The sequence below is a fragment of the Clarias gariepinus genome, chromosome 7, assembly GCF_024256425.1.
Source record: "Clarias gariepinus isolate MV-2021 ecotype Netherlands chromosome 7, CGAR_prim_01v2, whole genome shotgun sequence".
NCBI classification, from domain to species: Eukaryota; Metazoa; Chordata; class Actinopteri; order Siluriformes; family Clariidae; genus Clarias; species Clarias gariepinus.
Genome location: NC_071106.1, coordinates 6,669,983 through 6,689,464, shown reverse-complemented (window position 1 = coordinate 6,689,464; position 19,482 = coordinate 6,669,983). Strand labels below are relative to the sequence as shown.

General features: G+C 40.1%; 1 protein-coding gene across 1 annotated transcript; it reads left to right on the top strand.

The window, feature by feature from the left end:
* The first annotated feature begins 567 nt into the window (after nucleotides 1-567).
* LOC128528176 (extracellular calcium-sensing receptor-like) lies at nucleotides 568-4,683 on the top strand. The gene is made up of 7 exons (XM_053500931.1): nucleotides 568-609; nucleotides 719-846; nucleotides 1,105-1,393; nucleotides 1,706-2,524; nucleotides 2,774-2,998; nucleotides 3,562-3,685; nucleotides 3,791-4,683. The coding sequence occupies exons 1-7, from the start codon at nucleotides 568-570 to the stop codon at nucleotides 4,681-4,683; spliced, it is 2,520 nt and encodes an 839-aa protein (XP_053356906.1).
* The last annotated feature ends 14,799 nt before the right edge of the window (nucleotides 4,684-19,482 follow it).

Below are 19,482 nucleotides of genomic sequence, written 5' to 3'. Positions count from 1 at the left end.
TCTAGAACTCAGGTGACCTGGAACATAACTGTTGGGAATTGTAGTTCGTCTCCGCCCTGGTTGTAGGCGGAGGTGCTTTGGTTGGCCTGACAGCCCCGGTTCGATTCTCTCCTCTGGTCTGTGTGCATGGAGTTTGCATGTTCCCCCCATACTAGGTTGGTTTCCTGCAGCTGCTCCAGTTTCCTCCCACAGTCCAAAGACATGCATATTGGGCTAATGGTGTTCCCACATTCCACATAGTGTGTCAATGACCATGTGCATATGTGTATGTGTGCACACCCTGCAATGGATTGGCACCTTAACCAGGGTGTACCAAGCCATCCATCCATCCATCCATCCATCCATTACATATTTAATAAATGTTATATTTAATTAATGCAAGACTTCTAAATCAGACATCATTCTTTCTCAGTATTCAGTTATACGCTTATACAGTATGTATAATAATAGAAATAATCGAAAATGTAACAGTGCACATAATGTACCATTTCAACTAAGTATATGATTGTGGGGATTGTGGGCTCCCTTGTGACTGTGACACATGAATACACAGAGGCAAGCTTACGCATGGCATATAAAACATTGTTGCCCTCCCCTTCTCTATACAATGTAAGAAATCAGGCATTCATCATTGACAATGGGTTGTATAATAGTGTGGCTACTAGTGCTTCACTTTTCTTTTCTCATTTTATCCTTAGATCCGATTTGCACTCTGCAGAATAATTTGGGACCAGGTTTCATTGCTGATGGAGATTTTGTCATTGGAGGAATTTTCCCTATTCATTTCAAACAGAGAATACCAGATTTGAACTGCACATACAAGCCCGGACCAGTAGGGTGTGATGGGTAGAAATTATTGTATTGTCTTATTTCACTAAACGAGACAATGAAATATTGACCAATAAAGTATTTTCAGTATAAAACAAAAAAATATTTTCTGTAAAAAAACAATATTATTAATAATGATACTAACAGAATTGAACATGTATTTACACAATGTTAACATGTAGAATACCCCTTAAAGTCATACATGAATCAATTTTATTTTTTAGACATCTGTCATAATTTGCCTGTGCTGGCTCTTACTCCCACTGATTTTTACAGGTTTGATCCCAGAGCTTTCCGCTGGGCTTTGACCCTGATGCTTGCTGTGGAGGAAATTAACAACAGTAGTGAACTGCTACCTAACCACACTCTGGGCTATAAAATATTTGATTCCTGTTCATATCCATTAACAGCTCAGAGAGCAGCTCTGGCTGTTATAAATGGACCGAATGAAGCAGACAGACCCATGTGTTTAAATGCTAGCCCTGTGTTGGCTGTTATTGCTGAATCTGGATCAGCTGAGTCTACTATGGTTTCTAGAATTTTACAACATTTCAAGATTCCAGTGGTATGTACTTTTTTGCAATAACATAATTCTTTATTTTAATACACAATCCAAATACACTAAGGAACTAAGCATAAGTTAAGTTATTTATCCTGCTTCTGACTTTAGAATTAAGAGTACAAATAATTACATTATAAGTCACAATGTGAATTAACATATTCATAATTCTGAGCTTATAGTGTTATATTGCTTATAAAGTACTGCTTATGGAAATAATAATAATAATAATAATAATAATAATAATAATAATAATAATAATAATAATAATAATAATAATAATAATAATAATAAAAGTCATGTTCATGTTTCTTTCAGATCAGTTACTTCTCCTCTTGTTCATGCCTCAGTGACAGACGAGAATTCCCCAACTTTTTTAGGGTCACCCCTAGTGATGCCTACCAGGTGAAAGCCATTGCCAATCTGCTGATACATTTCAACTGGACATGGATAGGTATACTGCGAGGAGATCATGAGTATGGTGACTCTGCCATGCAGAGACTACTTAAGGAGCTGGATGGTACAAATGTTTGTGTGTCTTATCAGGAAATAATTCCGCTTTTATACAACAGTCGGAGAGGAATGGAGATTATCCATGTGATGAACAGCTCCAGTGCTCGAGTGGTAGTGGTTTTTTCAGCTGAAGGTGAATTCACACCATTTATAAAGGACTATATGAATCTGAATATTACTGGGATTCAGTGGATTGCCAGTGAAACCTTGGCAACAGCTACACCATTCACAGGAAGTGAATATTACCCTTTTCTGGGAGGCATGATTGGGTTTGGGGTACGATACAGCTATATTCCAAAGCTGAAAGACTATATAACAACAGTAAACCCAGAGACATACTCCTCCAACATTTGGGTGCATGAACTGTGGGGTGCTTTGTATGGGTGCACTCCCTTTTCATCCTTTACCCCAAATTCTCAGCTCCCCCTATGCACTGGGCAAGAGCCACTCAACAAGAAATATTCTGTCTACAGGAACACATCTACTCTTCGAATTACTTATAATGTATACAAAGGTGTGTATGCTATTGCTCACTCCCTCCACAATCTCATTTCCTGCCAACCTGGAAATGGACCATTTATTAACTCCTCATGTGCTGACAATAGTAACATCCACCCTTGGCAGGTGAGAGCAATTCTATTTATTTTTAACAAGAGTAGTGTAAGATTAAAATCACTGTTAAAATGTTTCCACACCTGAAATATTCCATAATATATATTTAGTTTACCCTGTAAGTTTAGGTATGTTGACAGAAAGAATGTCTACTCACAGTAAATAATATAAAACTATATGTATTACTGAAATTCACAGCCTTAAAATATTGTAAAAACAGATTAAGATGAGACTTTGTTTTCATCACCTGTGGTTTCATAGCTCCAGTATTATCTGCAAAAGGTCTCACTCACTGTTTTAGGAGAGTTGTTGAAATTTGATATGAATGGAGAATCGATTGCATACTATGATCTGATCAACTGGCAGAAGGGCCTAGCTGGCAATATTGAACTGATTAAAGTGGGCATTTATGATGGGACCCGTGAGGCTGGGAATGAACTGGTTGTTTACGACACGCCTATTACATGGGCTGGAGACAAAAATGAGGCAAGCTTTACTCTGAATTTAGTTCAGTATGGAAACACATTCACCACATAAAAATACTGCTCGACATCCCTTTACAACATCAATTATTAAAAGACTAGTAAACAGTAGTCCACATCTATCAGGCTATCTACACAGGTCTTAACTCTTTTCATTTTGGTAATGGCTTAGACTCTCCATGGAAGAACACAAACATGTAACCCATGCACCCTCTTTGTGTTTTAATGCTGTGGTAGTAATGCCTTGAAATCCATGGCATTAAACCATTTTCAGTGTCAAAAGTGTGATTAATTTAAAGGAAAACTGCTTTAATCTTTATTTACCAAATCTCACACTATTTAACATAGCTATAATTTATGCTGTCAACTTTTTCTTTCGATGCAAGCTTTAAGCATTTAAGTGATCTCGGTCATCTATGATTTTAATTGGCCACATTTCTTCCTCACTTTCCAGTTTTAATAATGCACTGGATGGTAATTAACCCTGTTACGGTAATTTAAATGTTGTCTTTGCTTGATACAGGCCAGTATTTGACCCATAAAAATGTTTTTCTTGTGGCAAAACAGGTGCCAGTCTCTGTTTGCAGTACCAGTTGTCCTGCAGGATTTAGGAAGGCTGTACTTAAAGGGAAACCTCTGTGCTGCTTTGACTGTGTTAAATGTGATAGTGGCAAAATTAGTAATCAGACAGGTTTGTGGTCTCAGTAAAAACATAAAGAGCAAGCATCATCAATAATATGAATGCAATCTTAATACTATCCTTTTAATGTTTTTTTTGTTTTTTATGCTGTTAAAGATTCAGTAGACTGTATGGCCTGTCCTGAAGATTACTGGTCCAATGCAGATGGAACAGAATGCATTCCTAAGGTCATTGAATTTCTTTCCTATGATGCAATGGGGATAACATTGACTGTTACTGCTACTGCTGGAGCCATTGTTACCTTAGCTGTGTTTGCAGTTTTTCTCTATCACAGAAACACTCCTATTGTGCGTATGAACAACTCAGAGTTGAGCTTCTTCATCCTTTTATCCTTGACCCTGTGTTTCCTTTGTGCACTGATCTTTATTGGGAAGCCCACTTCATGGTCATGCATGCTGCATTACACTACCTTTAGCATCACCTTCTCACTTTGCATTTCCTGCATCCTGGGTAAAACCTTAGTGGTTCTTGCTGCTTTTACAGCCACCCAGCCTGGAAACAATATAATGAAATGGCTTGGACCTACACAGCAAAGGATCATCATCTTTGTCTGCACAATGGTCCAGATGGTCATCTGTGCTGCATGGCTTACATTCTCTCCTCCATTCCCTTACAAAAACACACAGTATCAGCGCTCTAAGATCATTCTAGCCTGCAAAGTGGGATCTGAGTTAGCCTTCTGGTGTGTGCTCGGCTACATTGGATTCTTGGCTTGTTTGTGTTTCATTCTGGCATTTCTGGCTCGACAATTACCTGGAAATTTTAATGAGGCTAAATATATTACTTTCAGCATGTTAATATTTTGTGCAGTGTGGCTGGCATTTATACCTGCCTATGTAAGTTCACCTGGTAAATTCACTACAGCAGTGGAAATATTTGCTATTTTAGCTTCTAGCTTCGGTCTCCTTTTGTGCTTATTTGCACCAAAGTGTTACATTATTTTACTTAAACCACAAGAAAATACCAAGCAGCATCTAATGGGAAAATAAAAATAATTATATACAAGATATTAGATTGTAAATTATAAACAGGCAGCAATACAGTGTATATAATGAGATATGCCCTCAATATCTGCAAGCAGTTGATTCCAGCACCCCTTGTGGATTCCAAATTATGTGTCAGTTCTGTAATATAAAATTGCATTTTTGCAAATAATATATGCACATGTACCTGTATAAGTCAACAATGTATTTTTGTACACATGTAAAGTATATAAAATATATTAAAAAAAAACAATATAAAATACATCCTAAAGTTGTAAAAGCATGATGAACTGAGTTCTACGATATTATTTAATATCACTTTATTTTTGCATTACACCTTCCTATCCATATTATTGTTTAATTTTATCTACTAAAATTTTATAATATTTGGTAAAGATCTATAAAACTAGTAATTGGAAGATATTTTTTATACTATTAAAATAATTATTCTAATTGTTCCATACTCTTGAATCAGGAGACAGCATTGGAAGTTAGGTGAAAATCTCCTTCTCCCCGAAAACAATCCTATGATGTCCCAAATGACACTGTTAATTTCTTTATTCCCTCCCCATTTCTTATTCTTTAATTAAAGCAGCGGTAACAAATACCTATACAGACAGCTGCTAACATCATTTTAAGCATTTCCTATGGTGTTGTTAAGACAGACTTATAAGAATCCAGCATTTGTAGCCTGGTCTTAAGTTTGTGGCAAGGTCGATGGTCTTGTCCAAGATTTTCTCCTAATGCAGCATGAAAACCACTATTTGTTGATCCACCTGAAGTGCCTTCAGAACAATGTAACAGCAATGTGCAATGTTTACGGGTCATTTAGATTCAGAAGACATTTGCAGAAGCCCATATTTCCATTGTGGCTGTCGTTATGCCTCAAGAACACATTAAGTTTTTTTATATGATTATTTTACGACATTGCTATGAACACTGTATGAACCAATATTTGTACGGCCTTCATACAAACGCACCATGGAATTTAGAGTTAGTTTTTAAGATAAAAGTAGGGTTTTCACAAGGCAGCTGCATGTGAATTGTGCGGTTGTTTTTACGGGGGCAATATAAAAACCGCATGTGCACCATATAATTCCTCATTTTCTGCTGAGAGTTTTTATGAGATACCAGCTAATTTCTACACCATCTCTGAATTGCTACATCTGAATATTTCTGTATATTTTGCAGGTAGGGTTCTATGTTTTTTAATCAGCAATACAGTGGAACCTCATATTGCGAGTAACATGGTTTGCGAACGTTCCGCAAGATGAGCAAAGATTTTTAATACATTTTGTCTAGAAAAATGAACAAGTCTTGGTTTACGAAAACTGAGTATCATGTAGCACGCATGCGCTTTTTATTTTGACGCCGAGCGTTACGTGATCACAGCTGAGCCAATGGTTTCTCTCTCGCGCACACTGCGGAATTGTGGGTAATCGACTCCCCTGCTCAATCTTAGTGCTCTCTCACTAAGTCAACTCTCTCTCTCTTTCTGTGTTAGCCTGCACCAATTCAGTGTGCGTGTGTGTGTGTGTGTGCGCACGTCATTTGACACTGTGCCCCTTCACATATACCCCCCTTCCACTCGCCCACACACACACACACTCTTAATGAAAACACTGCTTTGTTGACTGCTCTGCTCTTCTTTTTAAAGGTAAAGTGCAGGTTCATTTGCTTTATTTTTACTTTTCAAAAGTGATTCTATTAGTGTGTGCTCACTCAAGCATCATTAGCGACGTTCCTTGTTAATTTCCAGATAAAACAGTGTTTCCATAATGTGCGCGTGTGTGCGAGAAAAGGGAGAGGGGAGGGTCTGATTTCTCCTCTCCTCTTACTTTAGCTTTACACACAAACACACCGCTGTGCGCACACAAACACTAACAAACACTTAATATTTTCTATTAATGTATTTTTTTTTTAGGGCTGTGAAACAAATAAGTTGATTTTTATAATTTCTTATAGGGGGAATTTTTACGTATGCACAACACATTATGTTCATAATCCAAGGTTCCACTGTATTTGCATGGATCATGTGATCTCTCGTGCTCTTCCTGCTGCAGCTAAACCACAACAGCAGCTACAACTGCTAGATCTTCATTTTCTTTGTCTTGTAACTGCAACTGCAGAAGGTGCAACTGCTTTCTTCTTTGCATTGTTGCAATCTGGAAAATTTATTATATTTTTTTATTAGCATCAGAGAGAGTGGATAGCTGCCACTTTATACACCACAACAAAATGTGCCAACAGACAAGGGCTGATCCTAACAACTACTTGAGAGTGCCCTACTTGAGGTAAGTTGCACATACCGTATAAGAAGTTTAAAACTATGAATGAAACAGATAAATGCAGATAAAGAAAAGTTGTCTTATTTATACTTTATAATAGATAGATTACTTGAGTAATTAATTTAAAGGATTTTAACTTAAAATCTCAGGGTCTCTTCAAATTTTGTGTGAATGGCGTACGGCTGCTATTTGGATGGTGTGATTCTTCCTCCCTTTCCTGCCACAAAGGTGTGTCAAGATTTCACAGTAAACATGCCTATTCAATACCTATTTATTAATCGGGTACGTGGAGACTTTATGAACAATTTTTGGGTTAGTTTAACAGTTTATTTCCCAGTTTAGTTTTTATCTGCCATTTTAAAAAATTCTGGCAGCACCTGCATCTGTCAGATGTGACTTTACATAACTTAGACCAAGTCTGGAGTTAACATGACAGCTTACTTTCAGTGTCACTAACTCACAATGTTACTCTTTTTTCCCTTAAAAAGACGCTAAAAGTTCAGAAATACTACTAATGTCACTATTACAAAAGCTATAAGGAAGAGTGTTTGTGCTCTCTAAAAATGACTTTGAAGTGCATTTATTTATTTTTTTGCATAAGAGTTAATGTGCATGTTATTTCTGTGACTGGAATATAATGTGCTGCAGTCCACGAGAGACACAAGCTAAGGCTAGATTTATAGGAGCTAGCGAGTTAAACGCTTATAACCATGTCAATCTTTTTTGGCTTCAAGGTTGAACTAAGGCTCATATACCAGTGTTATATCGCTTAACTTATTTGTACGCAAGTAAATTTCCGTTTCATTAAATGCATAGATACAGACAGTAATAATAGACAGACAGACAGTGGCTAACGCTAACAAAGTTCAATGGTTATCATTACCATAAGCAGTTTATTTACATTACAGAATTTCACACAGTCTGTTGGTACATATGCTTATGTATCTATCACAACTAGATATTCTGTAAAGCTTATTTATCTGCGTCTTTACCAAATTCTCCTGTGAAAGAAAGAAAACACTCTGTTCTCATGCACACATAATATCATGAAACACACTAAAAATGAAATATTCCCTACAGTTGGTCAGCAGGGGGAAGCATGGAGTGCTCTAAAACTTCCTGGTACACGGCTGTGCTGACCTTGGGCCTGATAAAACACAGTGGACCAACACCAGCAGATGACTCCCCAAGCCACCACTGACTACAAACTATACACTGAAATTCAAAAGCAAATTGTATTCTGTGCGTCTACTTGCTTCCTCCAGACACAAGGAACTTGATTTCCAAATGAAATGAAAAAATTACTTTATCTGAAAACAGGACTTTGGCCCACTGAGAAACAATTCAATCATTTTTGTCCTTAGCCCAGGTAAGACATCTCTGACATTGTCTCTGGTTCAAGGGTGGCTTGACACAAGGAATTCGACAATTGTAGCCCATGTCTTGTATAAGTCTGTGTGTGGTGGCTCTTGAAGCACTGACTCCAGCTGCTGTCCATTCCTATTGAATCTCCCATGGATCATCATGGGAGATTCAATAGATGTGAAACTAAGCCCATTCAAATTCTTGAATGGGCTTAGTTTCACAATACATTTAAAGTAGCTTGTGCACCTTTTTTGTACCACATTTTTTTCCTTTCATTCAACTTTCCAGTAATGTGACACGATCAGAGTATGATATCACAGTATGCCTTACCTCACAGTCATTAATGAAGCAAAGGTATAGACTCAACATACAAGCACCATCTGTGAGAGAAAATCGCCACCTCACAATCTCTACTATGATGTAACTGTGATGTAAAAGTATAGGGTTTGTGTATAAAAACATGCATGTAAGAGACTGCAGTCAGTAACATGTGAGACAGGGAAGCGCATCGGCTGCTGGTCATCCCAGGGACACTGATGGTATGATAATACCACTCTTTACTTATACAAAGGACTGATTACTTAAATCTGAATTACTTGATATTTGATTTAATTACTATTGTGCTCAGTACAAGAAAGGAAGAGTAACTTATGTTATGATTGTTATTTAAGTGTGTCCATGTATTCACAAAGAATGTAATATGATGTGTATTACATGTTTGCTAAATGGTTTATGGAATAGTATGTGTTAAGCTTAGTTAAATAATTCTGTTTTATTTGTTTAAATTTTATTTAACTAATATTTATCAGAAGTAGTGATTTGACAAATATTTATTAGAAGTAATTAGAAGTAACCTATTACTTATCAGAAATAGAGATGTACCTTTTTGTGTTTTTTTTTGTTTGTTTAAGATTATCGACCACTTATTTAAATCCACTTTGAACAATTGTTTAACCTGCAAAGCCATCAGACACAAGAATTAAAAAGTGATTCCAGAGTTGATCCCCATGTCCCCTGTAGTTGGCTAATGGCTTTTTTTGAGTTTGAAGCAGCAGCTGATGTGCAAATTTCCAGATAACTCGACAGTGCTTGGATACAGCACTCTGTAAACAGCCAGCTTCTTGTGACCTTTTGTGGCCTACTGAACCAGACTGAGAGACCATTTAAAGGATCAGGAAACCTTTGCAGGTGTTTTTAGTTAATTAGCTGATGAGAGTGTGACACCATGAGTCCCCAACATTGAACTTTTTTACAATATTCTAATTTTCTGACAGACTGATTTTTGGGTTTTCATTAGCCTCTAAAACACAATCATCTAAATTAAAATAAATAAACACTTAACATATATCAGTTTGTGTGCAGTGAATCTATATAATATATGAGTTTCACCTTACTGATGCTGGTCCCCAGAATACCAGCACCAAAACATAACATATCCTGGTATAATTGCTGGACAAGTTGGTGACCAGCTATGCTGTTCTATGCTGTTTTTTTTTTCAGCAATGATAATCTAAAGCTATCCAATACAGGGTGAAATACATTAGAACATTTACAATTAGCTGATACTGACAACCATCTGTAAGCTACATAAGGCATTAACTTAGCCACCGTGAGCTAACATGTTTGTGCTAAGCTACACGAGGCAACATGTTAGCATCTACATGCTGACCTAAACTACGTAAGCGACATTAAATAACAATGTTTCACTTAAGCTAGCAAATGCTTGGTGAGAAAATAAGGAAAAATAAACTAAAATGGTCAGAGGTGTGAATGTGCATCTCTGCTTTGCGGTGTGTGTGTTTGTGCATTCTTAAATTCAATACAAAACAAAGTTTTAAATATGCTGGACACCTACAACAATGCAAGTAACAAAAAGTTGATGTGTAGCCAAATGCTTAGGCTAACTTTGGCAAGGTATAATTTACTACTGTATTGTCAGGTAACATAAAAGTCAACTTACCGCATACGTTATGCCCCCGCTCAGCTCTTTTATGCACATGGCATGACTCTTCCTGCAGTCTTCTCTCATCAAACTTTCACTCAAATGCATCAAGACACTGAATAACCTCTTTGAGAAAAGCAGTGTGTGCAGCTTGGTTCTCCTTCAAACTCTCAAGCTGAAGAGACAAAGGCGCATCACGGCTAATCCCCCCACCCGGCTATGATAAGAAGGACAGCACCTCTTTCTGCTAGTCATTAACATACAAAAGGCCTTTACACCTCACAGCCATCACCTCTCACTGGTAGCTGTGAGGATTCCTAGAAAGTTTCACCAATTCCCGTATACATCCACATACATGAAGTATCTGGTCGTTTCAAACGTCGCTCACAAACAGGGTTACTCACAATCCGAGGTTCTACTTTATTTTGAAATTTTATCTTCTTTGTCTTTCGGCTGTTCCCTTTCAGGGGTCGCCACAGCGAATCATCTGCCTCCATCTAACCCTATCCTCTGCATCCTCTTCTCTCACACCAACTAACTTCATGTCTTCTCTCACTGCATCCATAAATCTCCTCTTTGGTCTTCCTCTAGACCTCCTGCCTGGCAGTTCCAACCTCAGCATCCTTCTACCGATATATTCACAATCTCTCCTCTGAACATGCCCAAACCACCTCAATCTGGCCTCTCTGACTTTATCTCCAAAACATCTAACGTGGGTTGTCCCTCTGATAAACTCATTCTTAATCCTATCCATCCTTGTCACTCCCAAGGAGAACCTCAACATCTTCAGCTCTGCTACCTCCAACTCTGCCTCCTGTCTTTTCTTCAGCGCCACTGTCTCTAAGCCGTAGAGCATCGCTGGTCTCACCACTGTCCTGTACACCTTTCCTTTCATTCTCGCTGATACTCTTTTATCGCACAACACACCTGACACTTTTCTCCACCCATTCCAACCTGCCTGTACCCGCCTCTTCACCTCCTTTCCACACTCTCCGTTGCTCTGGACCGTTGACCCCAAGTACTTAAAATCCTGCACCTTCTTTACCTCTGCTCCCTGTAGCCTCACCAATCCTCCTGGGTCCCTCTCATTTACACACATGTATTCCGTCTTGCTGCGGCTAACCTTCATTCCTCTGCTTTCCAGAGCATACCTCCACCTCTCCAAATTTTCCTCCACCTGTTCCCTGCTCTCGCTACAGAGCACAATGTCATCTGCAAACATCATAGTCCATGGGGACTCCTGTCTTACCTCATCTGTCATCCTGTCCATCACCAGAGCAAACAAAAAGGGGCTTAGAGCCGATCCTTGATGCAGACCCACCTCCACCTTAAACTCTTCTGTCACACCTACAGCACATCTTACCACTGTCTTACAGCTCTCATACATGTCCTGCACCACTCTAACATACTTCTCTGCCACTCCAGACTTCCTCATACAATACCACAGCTCCTCTCTTGGCACCCTGTCATACGCTTTCTCTAAATCTAAAAAGACACAATGCAACTCCCTGTTACCTTCTCTGTACTTCTCCGCCAGCATCCTCAAAGCAAATACTGCATCTGATGTACTCTTTCTAGGCATAAAACCATATTGCTGCTCACAAATGCTCACCTCTGCCCTTAACCGAGCTTCCACTACTCTTTCCCACAGCTTCATTGTCTGGTATAATTAACTTTATACCTCTATAATTGCCACAGCTTTGCACATCTCCCTTGTTTTTAAAAATTGGCACCAATACACTTCTCCTCCATTCCTCTGGAATCCTCTCACTCTCCAAGATCTTGTTAAACAAACTTGTCAAAAACTCTACTGCCATCTCTCCTAAGCACTTCCATACCTCCACAGGAATGTCATCAGGACCAACAGCCTTTCCACTCTTCATCCTCTTCAACGCCCTTCTCACCTCACTTCTACCAATATTTGCTACTTCCTGTTCCACAACAGTCACCTCTTCTACTCTTTGCTCTCTTTCGTTTTCCTCATTCATCAACTCCTTAAAGTACTCCTTCCATCTTCCCATCACCCTCCTGGCATCTGTCAGTACATTTCCATCCCTATCTTTAATCACTCTAACCTGCTGCACATCCTTCCCATCTCTATCTCTCTGCCTTGCCAACCTGTACAGATCCCCCTCTCCCTCCTTACTGTCTAGCCTAGCATACAAGTCCTCTTTGTTTGGCCTTTGCCACCTCTACCTTCACCTTACTCTGCATCTCCCTGTACTCCTGTCTACTCTCTTCAGTCCTCTCAGTGTCCCACTTCTTCTTAGCTAGCCTCTTTCCCTGTATACACTCCTGGACTTCCTCATTCCACCACCAAGTCTCCTTGTCCACTTTCCCCTTACCTGATGATACACCAAGTACCCTCCTACCTGTCTCCCTGATCACATTGGCTGTAGTTGTCCAGTCAACTGAAAGCACCTCCTGACCACCCATAGCCTGTCTCAACTCCTCCCTAAAGACTTCACAACATTCTTCCTTTCTCAGCTTCCACCACTTTGTCCTCTGCTCTGCCTTTGTCCTCTTTGCCTTCCTCACCACCAGGGTTATTTTACACACCACCATTCTGTGTTGTCTGGCTACACTCTCCCCTACCAACACTTTGCAGTCACTGATCTCTTTCAGGTTACAACGTCGACACAAAATGTAGTCGACCTGAGTGCTTCTGCCTCCACTCTTATATGTTACCCTATGTTCCTGCCTCTTCTGGAAGAAAGTATTTACTACTGCCATTTCCATCCTCTTTGCAAAGTCCACCACCATCTGTCCTTCTACATTCCTGTCCTGAAGACCAAACCTGCCCATCACATTTTCATCACCTCTGTTCCCTTCCCCAACATGTCCATTGAAGTCTGCACCAATCACCACTCTTTCACCTCTGGGGATGCTCTGCATCACTTCATCTAACTCACTCCAGAATTTCTCCTTCTCTTTTAACTCACATCCTACCTGTGGGGCATAACCACTAACAACATTGAACATTATCCCTTCAATTTCCAGCTTCAGACTCATCACCCTATCTGATACTCTCTTCACCTCTAGAACATTCCTTACAAACTCCTCTTTCAGAATAACTCCTACTCCATTTCTTTTCCTATCCACACCATGGTAAAACAATTTAAACCCTGCTCCTATGCTTCTAGCCTTGCTACCTTTCCACCTGGTCTCCTGTACACACAGTATATCCACCTTTCTTCTCTGCATCATATCAACCAACTCTCTTCCCTTCCCTGTCATGGTCCCAACATTCAAAGTCCCTACTATCACTCCTAAACTCTTGCCTTTCCTCTTCTCTCTCTGCTTATGAACACGCCTTCCTCCTCTCCTTCTTCGACCAACAGTAGCCCAATTTCCACCAGCACCCTGTAGGTCAACAGCACCAGTGGTGGTCGTTGTTAACCCGGGCCACGACCGATCCGGTATGGGAATTATATTCTTGATTCGCATCATTGATTTGGCAAATGTTTTACGTCGGATGCCCTTCCTGACACAACCCTCTGCATTTATCCAGACTTGGGACTGGCACAAGGAGACACTGGATTGCGCCCCCCCGTGGTTGCATTATTTTGAAAGTGTATGAGAGTGACAAAGCAAGATGACATTCTTGATGTAAAGAGAATAAAAAAGGTAAATAATGTAGTAACTTCCAATGTCTTATATGCATGAAAAATCTGTAAATTAAAGCATAGACTGTATATACTGTATCTTCAAGATTACAAGCTTGATTTAATAATGAAAATATGATGACAATGCAAGAACTGCAGTTACCTGAAGCAGTCATTGCTCTCTTTGGTGGGACTATACAGTGTTGCAAACAGCTTATTAGAACATCACATGAGAGTGTTTAGGGGTGGGGCTTAGTTCACTGTGTCATTGCGGGGATCGGGAAGGGTCCTGCCATGGAGCAGGCGGCTGTATGAAAAGGCTCCTACTATACTACTTTCATCGTTCTCATACACCTATCTATCCATAATCATAAGGAAATATTTGTAATCCACAGATGCTGCAAGTGTGTCCTATTGTCCTTAGTATGGACAACCTACTCCAGGTAAGGCAAACAAACTTAATGTTGTGGTACACCACCAAAGTTGGCTTTCACAATCATGTTGTTTGAACAGCATTGGGGATGGCAAATGGCCCGTCTATTACTGAGTATATTTGTTCTGTAGACATTAATCTTGTCAGGCCTGTGGACTGTCCCAGGCAAGCTTCTCCAACAATGACCCATCCCAGGTCAAGCTGTTGTAGAAGAGGTGTAAAAGAGTTTATAGTTCTTCTACACATGGCATCTGTTGTACAAGCACATGTTATAAGAGGGTAAGTGCCTTTTTCAAGATGGTGCCGGTGTGGTTGGCTGTCGTCACAACTGCTCCAATCTATTTTACCTTTTTTTGTCTTTTAAGGTAATTTTCTGTAACTTTAAACCAGTATCACCTCCATTGAGTACATTAGGTATGGTAGAGACACTCTTGTTTTTATTGGGAAACAATGTACTCACAATTCGACATTTTTAACTCAGGATCCGAGCTGGCCGAGTGAGATCCTGAGGGAGAACAAAGAACACAACCCTAAGCAGCGGCCCAGAGAAAAACGAGCCGGCGTCAGGAACGGAATGAGAACCCGTGCACACGGCACACCTCTGCCTAGCAGAACAAACTCGATGTCCTCAGGGCCAGGGTAAAGTTCCAGAGAGACATTCTGGACTGCAATCTCCTCTACTTCATCGAGACATGGCTGAACCCAGCGGTGCCGGACCTTGCCATCCAGCTGGCCGAGTTCTTCTTGGTTCACTGCATAGACAGGACACTGGACTTGGGGAAGTCAAAGGAAGGCGGTGTGTGTTTAATGATGAACAGCAGCTGGTGCAACAGCGCGAGCATTGTTCCTTTCACACGCTCCTTCACAACCAACCTGGAACTACTGTCCATCATGTGTCGTCATTTTTACCTTCCTCGGTAGTTCCCATCAGTCATAATTAGTGTCGTTTATATCGCGCCTCAAGCCAACAAGGACATTGCCCTACGCAAGCTGCATGAGGCATTCGCACAGCATCAGACACAACACTGGGATGCTCCAGCCTTTTATCAACACATCACCTGCCCCACCAGGGATGAAACGACACTGGATCATTGCTACACAACAGTCAAGGATGGCTACAGGGCACAATTTCGCCCCCCATTTGGGAAATCCGACAACGCCACCATCTTCCTCATGACAAAATATAAACAAAAGCTTAAACAGGAAATTCCGGTCGCGTGCTGGACAGACCAATCGGTGGCCTCCCTACAGGACGCACTCGATGACGCAGACTGGGACATGTTTCAGTGAAGCTCTGATGACATCAGCGTGTTTACGGAAGCGGTTGTGGGATTCATCGCCAAACTAGTGGATGATATCGTACAAAAAAGGACTATTAGAACGTTTTCCAATCAGAAGCCGTGGGTGGATAAAACCATCTGCGATGGTCTGAGATCTCGTACCGCCACCTATAACGCAGGACTTGCGTCGGGTGACATGGACTTGTACAAGGCTGCATCATATAACGTGCGGAAAGCAGTGAAGGAGGTGAAGCAATGCTACGGAATGAAACTAGAGTCACAACTCCAACAGAGTGACTCTTGGAGACTGTGGCAGGAACTAAGAACAATAACGGACTATAAAGCAACAACATCTGGTATGACAAACGTGGACGTGTCTCTGGCAGACGAGCTTAACATTTAGTACGCTTGCTTTGAGGCTGCAGCTAACGGCGCTAACGGTGCTAGCAATACTCATGCTAATCCTAACAGCACTTATGGCTGCAGACAGGAAGACACTGCCAGCACCAGAAATGCATTAATCACCACCAAGCATAACGTGAGGAGAGCTTTCAGGAGATTGAACACCAGAAAAGCAGCAGGATCAGACAGCATCTCAAGTCAAATCCTCAGAGCCTGCGCAGACCAGCTAGCACCTGTGTTCACAGAGATATTCAACCTCTCTTTATCGAGTCCATCATTGTTCTTGTTTCGAAATCCCTCAATGACTATCACCCTGTAGCCCTCACCTCAGTGGTTATGAAGTGCTTTGAGTGGCTGGTCAAGGACTTTATAATTTCTTTACTACCGGCCGGACACACTTGACCCACTACAGTTCACTTACCGTCCAAATTGTTCAACTGATGATGCCATTTCTCACCTCCTCCACACATGACTCACTCACCTGGAAACGAGGATAGGGAATTGTGTTAAAATGCTCTTCATCAACTACAGCTCAGCATTTAATACCATAATTCTTTCCAGGCTCACCACCAAGCTGGAGTACCTGGGACTCAGCCCATCTTTGTGCCAGTGGATCTATAATTTCCTAACTGGCAGACCACAGGCAGTAAGGATGGGTGGACATTTTTTATTTATTTATTTAACCTTTATTTATCCAGGTAAACTGTTTGAGAACCACTTCTCATTTACAAACATGACCTGGCCAAAAGGGTACAAGAATCAAAAGGGACATACTGTCCAACTATACATAGTCAAATACATGGCACACAAACAATTGAAAAAAAATAAATAAATAATAGACAACAAAGAAAAGAAAAATAATAAAGTGCTTAAATATGTGTATGAATATGTTTCATAATTGTCAGCAGGAGCAAGAGTCAACTATGTTATTTTGGAGATTTTGCTTAAAGGTGGAGATTGGGATCAGAGATGTAAGTTTCAGGGTATTTTGTAGTATGTTCCAGTCATGTACTGCTGCAAAGCGGAAGGCATTACGTCCGAAGATAGTAGAAGTAGGAGGGGTACTAAATTTAATCAAATTACTTGATCTTGTGCGATAGGCGTTATGAGCAACATGAAGAAGAGATGACAAATAAAGAGGTGTGTTGCCCAGGATTGTCTTGTATATGAAAAGAAACCAGTGATGGAGCCGCCGAGTATGAAGGGAGGGCCAGCCCACCAATTTATACAGGTCGCAGTGATGAGTGTGAAAGGGTGCATTAGTGGCAAAACGGATGGTTGAATGATAGAGTGTGTCAAGTTTTTTTAAAGCTGTATTTGGTGCCATTCTATAAATAATATTGCCATAGTCCAAAATTGGCAGTACTGTCATCTTGACAAGGGTGCATTTGGTAGCATGAGTAAAAAAAGCTTTATTGCGGAAAAGCTAATCTAGCTTTAACTTTTATTTGAAGGTTATTGATGTGTGTAATGAATGACAGATGAATCCAACCAGATACCTAGATATTGATATTTGTTGACATACTCCAGAACCATACCATTCATGCAAGTGATTGTAGGTGGAGTCACGTTGACTGGTTTTCGGCTAAAAAGAATACATTTTGTTTTACTGGTGTTAATACGGAGGTGGAGGTTGTCAAAGAACTGCTCTATAGAGGTGAAGCTGAGTTTAAGACTAGAAGCCGCAGAATTGGGAGAAGAACCAACTGAATACAAAATGGTATCATCTGCATAAAGATAAATCCTGAAGGTGCCAGCAGCTCTGGCTATATCATTGATATAGATAGAAAAAAGGGTTGGGCCCAGAATGGAGCCTTGAGGCACACCTTTAGAGATATTAAGTGGGTCTGACATAATGTTTTCAACCTTCAATTGCTGGGCACAGTTATGTCATCAAGGACCTTTGTAGTGGCTGTTATGCACCCATGTCCTGTCCGAAAACCAGTTTGTATGTCAACTAATATGTGATTTTTATCCAGGAAATCATTTAATTGTTTTTGGACGAGCTTCTCCAGAACTTTGGCAAGACATGGTAGAATGGAAATTGGGCGATAATTTGGATCAGATTCAGAACCCCCTTTAAAAAGAGGAAAAATTATGGCTGATTTCCAATCAATAGGGAACTCAGAAAGCTGTAAGGACATGTTAAATAGTCTTTTGACGGGAGCAGCAATAATACAGGATGCTGCTTTTAAGAACATGGGATCAAGACCATCAAGGCCAGCAGATTTGTTTGTGTCCAGATTGGAGAGTTCATCCTGGACTTCAGAGGTGGAAAGAGGCATAAAAGAGAAGCCCTTGTTGCTTAATGGAGAAAGTTGGGCATCTGCTGAGATTATAACTGAAGTATCCGTTGAAACTGGATTAGGGTTTGACATTGAAACTCTATGGGTTGCATTAATAAAGTGATGGTTTAGAAGTGAGGCCTTTCGAGACTTCTCAGTAATGATGTCATTAAATAACATAGAAACTGGTAAATGAGGTGAGATAACTTTATTTTCCATTACCTTAACTGTTTTCCAAAATGCCCTAGCATCAGTGCCACATGTGGCGAGTTTTTCTTTAAAATTCGAGATTTTGGCATTTCTGATAGCCTGTGTTGCTTTATTTCTGCATTGACGGAAGGCCAGCCAGTCAACTGGAGTCTGGGTAGAGCGGGCCTTTTTCCAGAGAGCATTTTTATGATGAATAATCTCAGCCAGGTCACTAGAAAACCAGGGACTATATCGATTTTTTATTTAAGGATATGTATGGAGCTAGGAATTGACTAAAGGCTGTGAGTGCAGAAACTGGAGCTGAAGGTGCTCTATAGCAAACAGCAAGAGAGATAGAGAAAGTAGTTGAAAGCCTAAGCTTTAGTACCAGTAGTTCAAGTTGTTTAGGAACTGACTTAGAAAGAACAACAGTACATTGCAGATAATCTTTAACATACATAGCTACACCACCACCTCTGGTAGCTCTGTCCTGACGAAACACATCATAACCTGGTATAAAGATGTCAAGATCCGTGTTCCCCTTTTTAAGTTAGGATTCAGAGATAGCAAAAACATCAGGATTAGCGGTGTGCACCAATGTTTTTAAAGTTTCAAAATGCTTAGAATTCAACAAACTGCAGATATTTACATGTAAAAAAAAAACAATGATTTACAGTCACAAAATTCACCAAATGACAACTGGGCAGTAACTAAGTTAGCTGGCCCAGGATTTAGATGAACATTACCAGAGATAAATAACATGAGAATAATTAACATGCATCTAAAAGCAACATCAGAACAAATCGATTGTTTGTCTTTTACAAAGGGCAAAGCCAGTAACAATTTAGAGTCAAACAGTTCCTGCAGTAGCATAATTGAAAAATATGGAAGGGGTTCGAAATACCTGGGTGACAGAAAGTCCAACAGATTTAGTAATCCAATAAGATAGGGCATCTTTCGATTGAAGAATGAAGTCTAATGTTTCCCGACAGTGAAATGCTGTGGCAGACGCTAGA

Excerpts from the sequence above, each read along its gene's own strand:
- LOC128528176 (XM_053500931.1), top strand. The coding sequence starts at position 568 with ATGGCATATAAAACATTGTTGCCCTCCCCTTCTCTATACAAT. Across the intron at positions 1,394-1,705 it reads AACATTTCAAGATTCCAGTG|ATCAGTTACTTCTCCTCTTG; the intron begins GTATGTACTTTT and ends TGTTTCTTTCAG. Across the intron at positions 3,686-3,790 it reads CAAAATTAGTAATCAGACAG|ATTCAGTAGACTGTATGGCC; the intron begins GTTTGTGGTCTC and ends ATGCTGTTAAAG.